Consider the following 14,725-nt stretch of genomic DNA (forward strand, 5'->3'; position numbering starts at 1 on the left):
GAATTGAACTTGAGTGAGGAGGATAATAATAATTCATCTCAACCACCCAACATAAACCCAATTGACCATACACCACTCTATACTTAACAAAATAAATATATTAAAATCTCATTGATACATTTAAGAACCCACTTGATTCCTAATCGCAAAAATAAATTCCCCTAACTATTATTATATTTTAATAACTATTATAATAAATATTCCATAAACTCTTTAATCTAAAATAAAAAAAACATGGAGAATTAATTTGTTATGTCCATCATCATAATTCAATTTTCCATATTTACCCAGGTGAATTGGCGGAGTCCATAAAAAGACCACTTGATTGATGAAAATTGTCATCACTCTCAAGTCAGAGCCAAAAAAGAGTCCCACAAAATTAAATGTGACACAACACTAAATCTCTTCATAAATGTTGGTGGATACACTACAATCAAACTTCAAGCTATAAGGGAATTCTTTAATACTTGTCCTTTATTGCTCATCTAATTTGAACCATCTCTTAGTTAAATAAAATTTTAAAAGATTTATCTTTCTCATTTAGTTGTTTTTAAACAAAATTGTGCAGAACTGTGATAAGCTTTGGTTGAGTGGCTAACACGCCTTGCTTCCATATAGGTGGCAAGAGGATGAACCGTGAGGGAACCAGGTGAGCACGGAGAGATTCTTGTGTATTCAGTTTTTGTCCGTAGTGAAGTCAGCCAATAGAGCTCTGGTTAATGGATTACAGGTCTTTCATTTATAATGGGTATAGGGATTGCTCCATTTAGTAAAACAATAAAGTAAAAAAGGCTATCCAGATAGGCTTAGTGTCATCCTGCTCAATTTATAGAGAATTGTGCTGTTCCTATCAAATCATATTTCAATAAATCCAACATTATTGGTGCGGCGAATAGCTAATACGGTCCTTGCTTGAAATGGTTAAAAAATTTAGTTGCGGTAATCAAAGCTCTAGTTGTCAACAACAAGGCTCATATCAAGTGATTGGCTTATGTCGGTGATGGTGTACGGCACTGAGAGTTGCATCAGCAATTCTGAGCATATGGACAAAACTTTTATACACATTAAGGCGAGATTGAATACAAATAGTCCAAAATATTCCTCTGGCCGGACCCAATTGGCTGCCCAGAGAGAATCAATTAAAAAAATTAATCTGGTCCTTTTGGTGAGCAGTATCCAACATTTCTTTGGACACAGGGGCCCTCTGAGGGATAATATATGGTACAATTACATCAAGGAAAAATTCGTGAGGCCATAAAAATTATTCAAAGGCTGATACTTCTTAGGATGGGACATTTTGCACAAAAGTGCTGACTGTCACGTCCATAAGAAGCATGGACACACGGGAGAAGTCAGTAATGGTGTCCGAGGAAAGGAATCGAAGTTGAGGGCATGGCTTGAAAAAAGGTTTTGCAGTGTGTCTGGGTTGTGGCAGTAAAATGGGCTCTGCTTTGCTATAAAGTTGAGTGGCATTCAAGTCTGCATGTTGGGTGTCCTCAGAGTGCAATGCCAGAGAAATAATCAATTGCATGCATTCCAATCTTTAAGGAATACCAACATGGGCCAGTCTCATGGTCTCCACAGTAATGATAGCAATGCAGGACTAGTAGGTGGAGAACGGCAACAAGAAGAAGGATAACAACTATCATGCAGAGGCTGGCTATGATAAGTGGTGAAAAGTGTTGAGAACTGTGTTGAGATGGATGCTGATATCAAACTGGTGTCTGTCATTATTTTCATGGCTTTATTCATTTGCCACTGCCGAGGAAATTTTGAGTTTTCTACGGATCTTGCCGAACAGGAATATGACAATAATTATGGACAGGATGAGATCCGGGGAATCCCAGGAGAAGATGAGAAGACAAATCAGTTTGAATGGCCTTTGGATCGGCTCAGAGCTCTGCTGGGTGTTTCAATGCACACTGATAGTAAAAGACTATTGGGTGTGGAATTGAATGCAGCTGCACCAGCACCAGCACCAGCTCAGAATTATGATAACAACAATGATAACAATAATCATAACAACAACAATTACAATATGCCCTTCTATCCACTCGGCCCATCTATTACAACTCCTAGCCCTCCAAATCAGTCCTCAACGCCTGCATTCAACTTCACTTCACCCTATCCGGAGAAGGAAAAGAAGGATAATCACAAGGAAATTGCTGTCTCGGTTGTACTTACTGCAGCAGTGATGATTGTTCTAGCTGGAATGCTGTTGTATTTGTATAGAAAGTTTATTGGGCATCATGCATTGGACGATGAGCCCAAGTCCGAGAGACCTTTGTTAGCTTCAACGATTAGCGACCTGTCAGAGAGTTTGAAGGCCCTACATGCTTCAGGTAATGTGAGCAAAGTAGGTTTGAGGTGCTTTTCTTAGATTTAATTTTCAGTAATATGACTAGAGATATTCTTTTCAGTACTAGGCTCACCCAATGGGAGAACAGAGTCGGGTTCCTTTGGTCGGGGTAAGTTTGAGAATTTCATTCTTCCCACAAACATGTCGAAGAATGGCACTGCACAAACTCGTCAAGTTCAGACTCTGCCCTTGTCCAAAAAACCCACTAGCCTTCATCCCCTGGAATATTCATCTGGTGATGAATCTTTTCATTCAACTTGTGAAACACCTTCATCAGTGCCTAAATTACCGCTTTCTCATCCTCAACAAGAATCTTGGCAATCACCATCGCCACCTTCTTCGCCTGCATCATCATCATCATCATCACCGCCATCACCACCACTTTTCCCTCTTAAACCCTCTACCTCTCCTCTTACTGACAGTGTTAACCGTATTCCCAGCAATTTTGTTACAAAACATTGCCCATCAAGATCTCCATGCCCTCCTCCTCCCTCACGCCCTTCCTCCAGATATCCACCCCCCCAGCCACCACTGACATCAAGATCTATACCTTCTCCCAGGCACAACAGTATGGGTGTACCTAATTCACGAGAAGCACCTATGCCTATTTCATCTGCAAGAGACTTTCAGTCATCGCTTCCACCTTTGCCACCCCGGCCTCCACCACCGTTATGTAGTACCTCAAGAGGAGCTCAGCATCCAAACCATTCGAATTCTGGAAAACCTGTGGAGCAATTCAACATTGCTAGGAGAGATGGGGATCCTCTGCCCAAGTTGAAGCCTTTGTACTGGGATAAAGTCCGTGCACCTGCTGATAGTGCGATGGTGTGGAACAGGCTGAGATCGGGCTCATTTGAGTAAGGATTACTTTCTATTGGTTTGCATTGACTTTGGTCTAAGGATTATCTTTTCTTGATTTGAAATGCATTCTCATTTGTTAAGCTTTTCCTGATTTACAAACTGCATTATCACTATGCTTTAGCATGTATTACTTTATCCAGTTAGTGGGATGAACAGGTTGGATGAGGAAATGATTGAATCTCTATTTAGCTACCCTACTTCCAATACGGTGAAAAGTGAAGCAGCCAAATGCTCAGTTAATCCCCCACCTAAGCAGCATCAACACATTCTTGACCCTAGAAAATCACAGAACATAGCTATATTGCTGAGGGCATTGACTGTTACAAAAGAGGAGATCTGTGATGCACTACTGGAAGGTGAAATTTTCAACCAGTCTTGTTATATTCTTTAAAATATAAGAACGATATATTAGTCATGTAATGATTTTTTTTGTTTTGATTTGTTTATATTTATTTATTTACCATTCACTGCTTGTAAATTGGCAAACAATATGAATGCACTGTTGCATGTCCGTTGTAGACCTTGGCATAATGGGAGAAAAAATAAAACCCTGCTCATTTTAAAAAAGTGGGGCCGGATATCTATCTCATTGGATTCTTTGGTGTCAATGATAATGGAATTAGGAGGTATCAAGCTGCCTAAATGCTTGGGTGCTGGTTTTATAGGCTTGCCGATTACAGAATGTAGTGCTCAATTTCTTATACCTGAAATCTATAAGAAAAAGGCAGGCAACAACAAAATGCTATTTCAGATTGAGTCTCTGAAGAGACGATTTGAAGCGATCCGGTTTATGGAGAGATAAGCCTGTTACCTGGCTTACTTGACCTTCAACAGTAATTTCCCACCTTATGGATATGCATAGATAGCGTCCTTCGATATTGTGTCATTGAGCTTAGTGAAACATACTGTTCCTCCCCTGTGCCCATTTCACAAATGAGGTAGTACACCATCAAATAGGCAAGTATAGAGGCAGTTGAAACCATGAAATACACACACACACATATATATCTGTTAAGGTAGTTCAGACATTTACTAATGCAAACCCTGTCCCCAGAGAGTATGCCATTGTTATAGGATGTATCTGTTAAAGTTGTTGAAACCTTTTTTAACGCAAACGTTGTCCCCAAAGAGTATGCCAATGTTATGTGCACCTTTGGCCCCACCTAAAGGACCTTTAAATGATAAACTTAGGCATGGCATCACATGTAGGTCTTTTTATCTTATGCTCATCACTCTAGCCTCCTGACAGACTTTTGGCCTCATTATGTCGGTTCTTGACTCGCACCTACAAAATTTCTGGTATGCACTCACCTGGGCTTATATACACTTTAATCAATAATGTTATTCAATGTATGTTACATCTATCCTGTAGAGTCGCACATATGCTTAATGGTATATCCTCCAAATGAGCCTAGGACATGCCCGTTTAGATGTCCCTTAGGATTCTTTAAAGTTGCTTGTCCTGGATTGAGTCTTTGCCCGTTGATTAACTTACAAGTTACATATTGAAATCCTTGAAGCTGATTAATCTGGATACCTTGATCCTTCAAGTTCATAGTAAATACACATGCTTTCACTCATCAGGGTCTATGAATATTCCTTCCTCTAGATCTTAAAATCACAAACCTTGCTCAGTCATACCTTTTTCCACCTAATTTGGTCAATCAGGCAGCCCAAACTCTACTTAAATTAGGAAAATTTATAAGTTTTCTTTTCCACGTGACATTTCAAAAAGAACATTCTCCTACTATAAACCGTGGAGCGTGAGCTCTCTAGGGATTAGCTGAGTTGGCAACCAAATAATTTAAGTACATGTTACATGGTCTAGACCACACAATCATGCTAATGTTATGTGCTTCGAATAGTGTACCTGCACCCCAAAGTGCCAGTTTTGGCACATTACCCATTCTTTGTTATGCTCATGTCCATTCCAACAAAACCTTTATAAAATCAAAGCACAAAATATTTGGAAAATGGAACAGGACTACTACACCTTTTACTACTCACTATAGCTTGAACATTTCTGATGCAGGTCCATTCTTTTTTTTGAAGGCTTGACAAGGAGTTTGGTATGCTCATGTTTGAGTCCTTTGATAGGAGGACATTCATTTTTTAACAACTTAAGTGAACCCTAGTCTCCTCATATCTGCAATCTCAACTTTCCAGCCCAGTTGTTGTTTCCCTCTTTCTTTGTCCATATGTAAATTGAGACAGTTGAGGCCTTGCTGATTGGAGAAGCACCATTTTACCAGATTGAATACTTGGTTGGAGAGTTAAATACCCACTTGGACATTTGCAGCTATTAAGTTAGTTCATCATTTCAAGTGAATTCTTCTATGTTTTCTTGCCATCTATTCGCTTTGCATTTTCATGGATTTCTTGTATTTGTTTTAGGAATATATTCTATTTTATGGTTACTGATCCATAATCACACAGCCTATGGCTGAGTTGATTCACCAACACAGACCTCTGTTAATATGTGGAAAACAATTGATGCTGTTGTGTTTATTTTACTGTCCCATAATAATGGATGTATATTTTATTTGCAATAAACAGTGTTGGCAATAACAATCATATATACAAGAACAACACAGAGATTTACCTTGGAGAACCAAGTTTGGGGAAACTCCAACAAGAAATGGCTTGTTTGGTTCTATATTCTTTCACAGGAAATTATTACAATCAAGAACAATACATTCTCTGGTAGAGATTTTGTATATCTTCACCCTTTTGCTGCAATTGCAGATTGAAGCCCTGTGTAGCACAATTTGGGCTCCAGGACAGTGTCCTCTGCCCTTGGACAAGATTCTCTTCTGCCCCTTAATCCTGTTGATTTAGAACTTAGTGTTTCTTAACCCTTAGAATTGAAACACAAACCAGTTATTTAGAGATTATAAATGCAGAAAACCAGATAAAAGAGATGAATAAGATGAAATATGTGAAATATACCCGTGTATTAAGACAATCAATAGAAAGAGAGTGATGTTTACTTACCTCTTAAGGTGGGGCAACCTTTCACTAAATGAACCTCACAAAACATTCCATAGCCTCCTAGCTTTTTAAATAGATTCACAATAAAAAAGGCCTAACTACTTGTGGTCCCATCAATAATGAATACCAACTACGTAGTGGGCCTTATTTAATAAAGAGGACCCTTTTACATTTAATAGCCATCTACTACAATCTAATGGGCATTATTCAAAGAGGATGGCTACATCTATCAATTGATTAACTCCTAGTTAGCCTAAAGTAGGGAGATTAGGGGAGGACTCTAAGTGATCCGTAAACTGCAATGGATATTCCACTAGACAGTTCATCACAACATATCTGATAAAATATATTGAAAATCTGAAATCTATACTATACTATGAGGGCTAATTTTCCTTTGATTCCTAGATTTGTTAAATTATTGCTTTTGTTTATGCATGCAACATATGAAATACGGAAAATAGAAAATAGTGAAAAAAATAAACACTTACAAAGCACAATGACACAAGATATACTTTGGGAAAACCTTATGGGAGAAAACACACTTGGAAAGTGAGGCTGCTTTGCTCTCTCTTTCTATAAATGGAAATGGAGGCAAGTACAAAAGAGTGAGATTTGTGACCGATGGGCTGCTACAAAATACAAACCCTCTCTGTTTGCTCTCTCTCTATCCACCTGCAGTTACTTTGCATATCTATGGAACAAAATTCACTTGAATAGAATGGATCCACCTTTTCCCCCTAGTGGCTTGATTATAACACAACCCGTTAGACTACTAGTGGTTAAGTTTGACTCCTTCAACTCTTAATTAGAGTTACAATATTGACCCTTCTAGAGTTTTCTTCATGTTCACATGGCTAGCTCCTTTTCTATAAGTAATGGGGCTGATGTGGCATCCTCCCGAATCATGGTGGTAAAAACGGAAAGGTCAACGTTCGGATGGCATAACTTTTGCATACAGACACTGTTAGAGGTCTTTCTTACATCGTTGGAAAGGTATTTGAGTGTAGAACAATGCCAAGGGTTCTAGCACAAGTGAGAGTTTTTGGACCTCAAAAAACTTCAGGAAATGCCTCAAACTACCTTTGGAAGGTTGAAAACCCTATTCACCAAATTGTGATGCACCAACAAAAATGGTCCTATGAGTTGATTCCTCCAATTCTCATCTCTAAAACCATCAAGGTGGACGAAAAATAATATAATGATCCAATCTGGAGCATGCCTCCCCATTTTGGGAGGCTTTTGGTCCCCAAAAGCTTTTACTGAATGAGGTGAGGAATTTTTTCCTCTACCTTCTCCTTGGAGTACCATTTAACCTTGCTTGGAAGTTGTCCTCTCAACCCAATTTGCCAAAGGTCATGTTGCCTCTATCTTGTAGTTTTGGGCCTCTTCTATAAAATTGTATCCTTTATCAACTCTGCCTAGGCATTTGGTGCTAAATTCTCTACAGAAGTTAGGACATGTTCCTTTTCCTTATTTAGCATGGAAAGCTCATAGAGTTTCAGATCTTCTACATTCACCACTGAGTAAATGTGCATGTATGGGGGTAGATTGAGTCTATAGGCATTATCTCCCACCTTTTCCAGTATCTCAAAGGGACCATATTGCAAAACCTTGATTTTCTTATCAAGACCTTGTAGCCTCTCCTTGTTCAACTGTGACCATATTTTGTCTCCCACTTCGAATTATTTCTTTGTTTTGCGCTAATCATGCCTAGCCTTGTATTTTTGTGTGACTTCGATAGCACCTCCTCTACCTGTAGATGGATCTGTATGATCTCAAAATTTTTTTTTGCCCTTAAGCAATACCCTGTAAGATCCTCCCACACTCCTCTTTATTGTCCATATGCAATATCCAAAGGTGAAGGTGGCAAACATTCTGTTATCACAAAACCCAACCTTGATAGGCTGCTGATCAGGAAGACTTTGAGTAACTATTTCAAACCAAACTTTTGGCTGAGGCTTAGCCTCCTCAACCTGAGAGGGCTCTCTCACTGGGTTAAAGATTTTACTTTGAAGATTAGATGGCTAACTCTATGGAAAATTTGAACAACAATGTATAAATGGTTGAAATACCAATTAACAAACTTCCATTGGGCTATGGAGTCAAAGTGTGTTTCAGTACAATAGCAAGATCAATTTCACATGGAAGTCAGGGCATAGAGGGTTTTAACATAAAAGGAAAACAAATATATAATGTAAAGAACACAACCTACAAACACATGAAGGAAGTTAGAGCATCATCAATGAATTCTAAGTAACGTGTGCCTATACCACTGCAAGTAAGTATATGAAGGAAGCCATGAGGAAAATCAAACATTAAAACCCTTGCTGAATCCTGAGTAGTGAAAGCAACTCTTTGTATTAACTTGAAAACATACAGTCACATACAATAACACAATGTGCTTGTTTCTTTGAAAATTTCCAACCCTTGGTGCCTTACATCTTCTCCCATATATAGAGTTTATTACATGACTTAGATTCCTTCCTCTAGGATGAGGAGAATTCGAATTCTACTCGACTTGACACCTATTGACACTTAAGACCAACTATTTAATATAACTGACTGTTAACTAGCAGTTCTAGAGACCTAAAACAATTAGGAGTGGCACTCCTCATTATGATTACAACAACCTTATCTAGGAATTAAACATTCCTTTTGACACCTATAACTCCATGAATTCGAATTTGATGAAGCCTCCCACGTTGTCACCTTGCTGCTGATGATAAAACCTAAGAATTAGGGAACATGTTTCCAATGTTCCACCAAGGTTCCGGGGCGAGGGGGCGCGGGAGCGGCCTATGCAAAAGCTCCCCACCATTTTTAAGGAAACGTGGGGGATCGGCAGGGTCTTAAAAACCTATAAATATAAAATATAATTTATTAATTGAGTCCACTATGACAATTTGGTTAAACATAATGATAAAAAAAGAAATGAAAAAAAATCCTTTGCTCCTAAAGTTAAAATTGTTTCTATAATCTATTCACTCAACTAATAGTCTAGACTCTAATACCTTCTGCGTTTAGGAAAGAAAAGGATATAATTTAAAATTTTAAAGCTATGCTCAATTGTTCTGTAGTCTGCACATAAATGATAAATCTCTCAGCTCTGTCAACGTGCCCTGAATTAGTTACAAACTTTGCTTCAGATCTCTGAAGATGCCACTATTTTGCTCTAAAAGGGAGATCGAGAATCATGACAAGGTCTATTGATAGCAAGTGAATTCAGATGTATAGAAGACCTCGACCATTACAAACTTCCTCTTGCACGGTTTTGTATTGAAGATCAGATCCTAAAGATGTAAGTGATATGCCCAAAATAATAAAATATCCAGACCTTCAACCTCCTTTAAGGCTTTAAAATTAAAACTAGTAACATAATGACTGGCTGGTAAGTTACATCCCATTGAAATCTTGGTTTATAGAGATGCGTTTTTAATACGAATGCATTTCATCAGTGAAATTGAACAACTTTCGACAAAAGGCCGTCATATGAAAAGTTTTAATTTAAATATATGCCCTTGGTACTAGTTTAGATAGGTTCTAAATAACAATATTGCGTAAGGATCTACAGGAGTCGGAGATTATACAAACAACCCAGCAAGTATACACAGGTCCCCATCTTTTGTATTGTCAAAACTTTAAGTTACTATAGTGAAGTTCTAGAGCGAGAGAATTTCTTTTTCATGGATTCCACAATAGTACTTGCAAAGGGTCATCACAATACATACACATTGAGAAGCTGCATTCAACTCACACTCTTCAGCACAGTCAAGTTTCGTTGACACTACTCTAAGACAGGCGCTGTGATGATTGCCCAAACTTCATTCACATGCCCAATGATTCGGAAAGGGTTGTTGTACTGTGCAATGATAAAACCTGCAGAATATATTTAAAATCGAGACAAGGCCGTCATATGAAAACCTGCAGAATATATTTTAAATTTTAAATTTATAAGTGAAAGTTTGGAAACCTGGTTTCTTTCGAGAAAGTTGCATTCATAATGAAATTAAAATATTTTGACACAAGGTTAGTTGGCGTGACTTCTATGTTTCGGATCTCATCGCAAGAGTAAAATCAAAATGTCAAAGCAGAGGTGCTCCACGGAACCATGGTGACTCCATGGAAGAACTGATGGCTAGAAGAAAATATCAAAACACAGAACCTCCATCTGTAGTTTAGTTACGATAGCATTGTTGCTTAAAAAAAACAACCGTCAAGACACACCAAAGGGAAACACCCCCTCAGGAAAGGGAAACGTCCCCTTGGCACGTCCCCCTGAGTTTCCTCATTTTTAGGAGCGTGGGGAAACGTCCCCTACTCATCCCCAAGTCCCCAGAGCGCGGGGGAGCGAGGGAACTACACCCCTAGGGGGGCGGGCGAGTCCCTTTGGAACACTGCATGTTTCCCTGTTTTTAGGTTAAGGATCTTTGAAAATTAGCACGTGGGACAGAGCCTTTATCTTTTTCATCCATGACATATTTTACAAAACTGAAGGAGTTTTTTTTAGTCCATGATGTCTAGAACAAAAACCTCTCTTGGTTTTTTAAAACACTGCTCCAGCTGTCCAGAATCTGTCATTGAAAAACACGTGTAAAACAGGAAAAGTCTGTTTGTGAAAAACTGCGCCTACAACAGTTTCGTAGCACAAGTTTAACCATAAATTTCTCCCACCTTATAACGAATTTGAAGAAACTGAAAGAGGTTTTTGTAGTTCAGTATGTTAGGAAGAAAAGCCTCTTTCAGTTTTCAAAATTGAGTTCTCAGCTGTTCAGGAACCCTCTTGGAAGTTAACTGCTAAAAACAAGGAGACAGAGTTCCTCCTTTTCAGAGTTTCATCCTTATGCTTGTCTTCGAATCCTTCTGCTGACCATGTTGTCTCTTTTAATCACATGACATGCATTAAATTAACCATAGACCCTGCTCAAATACTCGTGCTAAGACAAAACCCCTTAGGTGTTGGTTGAAACATGACAACTATCCAAGCTACGAAATGACTGCTGTTTTAGTAGCGCAGAGTTTGGAGTTACTATATGCTTCTCATTCTTTGAATTTTCCTTTGCTTAATATTCAAAACTTCTGAGGTGGCCCTTTTGTGTCTTCAGCAGCAACATACTTTCATAATGGTTCCCTTTTTCATTTCAGAATTGATTCAAAAAAACAAAACTGGCAGTTTCAGCAGTTTCGTAGCGCGCTACGAAACTGCTGTGTGAGTTAAAAGCACAGTTTTTATCCTTCTTGGAATTTTTTAATGAATTCTCCATATGCTAAGGGGCCAAACAAAACTGACATTGTTCATCCAAAAATAACCTTCAATCTTCAAAAAGTAATTTTCACATCAAAATTGTGTCAAAATTTCATCACTTACTGTCAGGTTCATTTATGTTGAGGTTGTTCCTCTGGTTCATTCAATTGAATCTTCAAGTCCTCAACCTGTCCTTTCAGCGTCTGGATTTTAGTTCTTAATTTTCCATTTATCCTTCTGACATATCTTGCCTCTTTTATTGCAAGAATGGTCCAAGTGAAGTATTGATCATGACTGCTCACTACTTCATATCTTGGAACTTTCCCATCTTCCCAAATAGCTTTTACTCTTTCGAAATTTGCCTTTTCAATTGCATGTTTTCTTGCCCTTTCTTGAAGTTGGGAAATCTTAAGATTGGCAGTCATCAATTTCTTTTTGACTTCCTCAAAGCTACATTCTTCTTCTTGAGTGCTAATTGTCTTGCTTGAGTTGAAATGGAGAACTGCCTCGCTTGAGCCTTCAAAGAACTATGATGTATGCTGACCCTGAGCTTGTCAAGTGCTTCTTATGCATGAAAGGAATACGAAAATGACCAAGACCAATTCATCCTTACCTTACCCTTTTTCTTTGAAATTTTTTCAATGATAGCAGTGGCTCCACTTGGGATAGTGTGCCCTTGTGGTACACTAAGAACCTGCAGTTCCAGTGCTGCTATCCATCTTTTAGAATAGAATTTTGAAATGTTGCTCAATCTGCTTTCCAAGCTTTAATGATTTCTACAAGAGGGACTCAATCTGCACCTACTAAAAAAAATGCTCAGTCAACCTACCCTGAGCTTATTTGCATATTCCTACCTACCCTATCAGCGGCAATTTCCACTTTAGGTTAGGAAACATGATATTTCCAATAAAGCCAATCAATTGTCTTTTCTGATATTTGAGGCTCTTGACTGCATTCGACCTCAAAATAACCATGATAGTGAGATGACCAAATCAACTTATAATGTACCTGATCTTCATAATGCAAATGAAAATGAAATACTGGTGTGCAAAGCTTTGCCATGTATTCATTTATAGGGTCAAAGAGGACATGGTTATTTTGATGATCATCATAACATTCTACATCTTCAGACAACTGATTCTCAGCCACACAAAATTCCTTTGATATGCTATCCAACTGCTTTTCTGAATGATTCCCACAAAAAATGTAATTTTCCTCATTATTATGATCATTCTTTGATGTAAGTTGTTGCAAGGAATTACAAAAATGAACAACCTTTTCCTCTGCCTGAGGGTTATAAAAAATTTCTTCCAGTATTTCTTCTTGGTGTTTGTAATCATTTTCATACTCTTTATGATCAAAAGACTGGCAAGTTTGCTGCATCTTCACATTAATCTCAGAGGATGTAACATGGTTTTCATAGCTATACTCTTGCTGATTTCTATGTTGCATGTCATGGGATGTTATACTTTCTTCTAGTTGTTGAAATGTATTGTTATGAAGAGCCTCTAAAATTTCTTCATCCATAAATTCATCATCATCATAACAATCCTCCAAATATTGAATAAGACTCAAATAATGTTTACAACAATTTTTTACCAGCAATAAGGAAGGATGACATTCTTTATACATCTCATAGAATTCATCATAAAAATTAGCAAGCGAATATATTGAACCATTTTCCAAGCTTTTATACCAAGACCATGCTTTTCCTTCCAAAGTGGTCATAAACATCCTCATGAGACAATCTTCAGGGAATTGAACCTTAAGACTGCGTACATGCATATGGAACCTAACCAAATGAAGAGCAGCATTGTCTTTCTTTTCATCTTTGAATATTGGAAGATCTTCTAACTAATCAACCTTTGGCATAGGATTTGGAAAACCAGGGATATGAGACTGATTCATAGGGGCATACCTGGCATTCATTCTTGCAATGGAACTCATCTTGAAACTTCATCAAGCTACTGATCTTCTAGCAGTGGAGTCACCTTCCAATTTGTTATTCGATGTGTGGAGTCGCCAAGGTAGTTGCAGCCTCAAAAATTTTCTAAACTCCTGCTACCTTCAGAAGTTCAGCTTCTTGATTTCGGGAATGAATAATCTTCAGACTCCCGACAGACGCACCAAAATGTTATCACAAAACCCAACCCTGATAGGCTGTTGATCAGGAAGACTTTGAGTAACTATTTCAAACCAAACTTTTGGCTGAGGCTTAGCCTCCTCAACCTGAGAGGGCTCTCTCACTGGGTTAAAGATTTTACTTTGAAGATTAGATGGCTAACTCTATGGAAAATTCGAACAACAATGTATAAATGGTTGAAATACCAATTAACAAACTTCCATTGGGCTATGGAGTCAAAGTGTGTTTCAGTACAACAACAATATCAATTTCACATGGAAGTCAGGGCATAGAGGGTTTTAACATAAAAGCAAAACAGAGATATAATGTAAAGAACACAGTCTACAAACACATGAAGGAAGTTAGAGCATCATCAATGAATTCTAAGTAACATGTGTCTATACCACTGCAAGTAAGTATATGAAGGAAGCCATGAGGAAAATCAAACATTAAAACCCTTGCTGAATCCTGAGTAGTGAAAGCAACTCTTTGTATTAACCTGAAAACATACAGTCACATACAATAACACAATGTGCTTGTTTCTTTGAAAATTTCCAACCCTTGGCGCCTTACATCTTCTCCCATATATAGAGTTTATTACATGACTTAGATTCCTTCCTCTAGGATGAAGAGAATTCGAATTCTACCTGACTTGACACCTATTGACACTTAAAACCAACTATTTAATATAACTGACTGTTAACTAGTAGGTCTAGAGACCTAAAACAATTAGGAGTGTAACTCCTCATTATGATTACAACAACCTTATTTAGGAATTAAACATTCTTTTTGACACCTATACCTCCATGACTTCGAATTTGATGAAGCCTCCCACATTGTCACCTTGCTGTTGATGATAAACCCTAGGAATTAGGGAACATGTTTCCTGTTTTTAGGTTCAGGATCTTTGAAAATTAGCACGTGGGATAGAGCCTTTATCTTCTCATCCATGACATATTTTATGAAACTGAAGGAGGTTTTTTTAGTCCATGATGTTTAAAACAAAAACCTCTATTGGTTTTTTAAAACACTGCTCCAGTTGTCCAGAATCTGTCATTGAAAAACACGTGTAAAACATGAAAAGTCTGTCTGTGAAAAACTGCACCTACAGCAGTTTCGTAGCACAAGTTTAACCATAAATTTCTCCCAC

At 38.0% G+C, this 14,725-nt stretch overlaps 1 protein-coding gene across 1 annotated transcript in view; it reads left to right on the forward strand.

The window, feature by feature from the left end:
* The first annotated feature begins 1,259 nt into the window (after positions 1 to 1,259).
* LOC149267234 (formin-like protein 15) overlaps positions 1,260 to 14,725 on the forward strand; it is a 69,484-nt gene continuing 56,018 nt past the window's right edge. The window contains exons 1-3 of the mRNA XM_089431978.1: positions 1,260 to 2,342; positions 2,421 to 3,216; positions 3,377 to 3,576. Of these exons, the coding sequence (XP_089288104.1) occupies positions 1,700 to 2,342; positions 2,421 to 3,216; positions 3,377 to 3,576 (1,639 nt within the window). The 5' untranslated portion in view covers positions 1,260 to 1,699. The remainder of the gene's footprint in view (positions 2,343 to 2,420; positions 3,217 to 3,376; positions 3,577 to 14,725) is intronic.

Source organism: Pinus tabuliformis, chromosome 6 (assembly GCF_031772625.1).
Source record: "Pinus tabuliformis cultivar Carrire ecotype Pingquan chromosome 6, CPIR1, whole genome shotgun sequence".
NCBI classification, from domain to species: Eukaryota; Viridiplantae; Streptophyta; class Pinopsida; order Pinales; family Pinaceae; genus Pinus; species Pinus tabuliformis.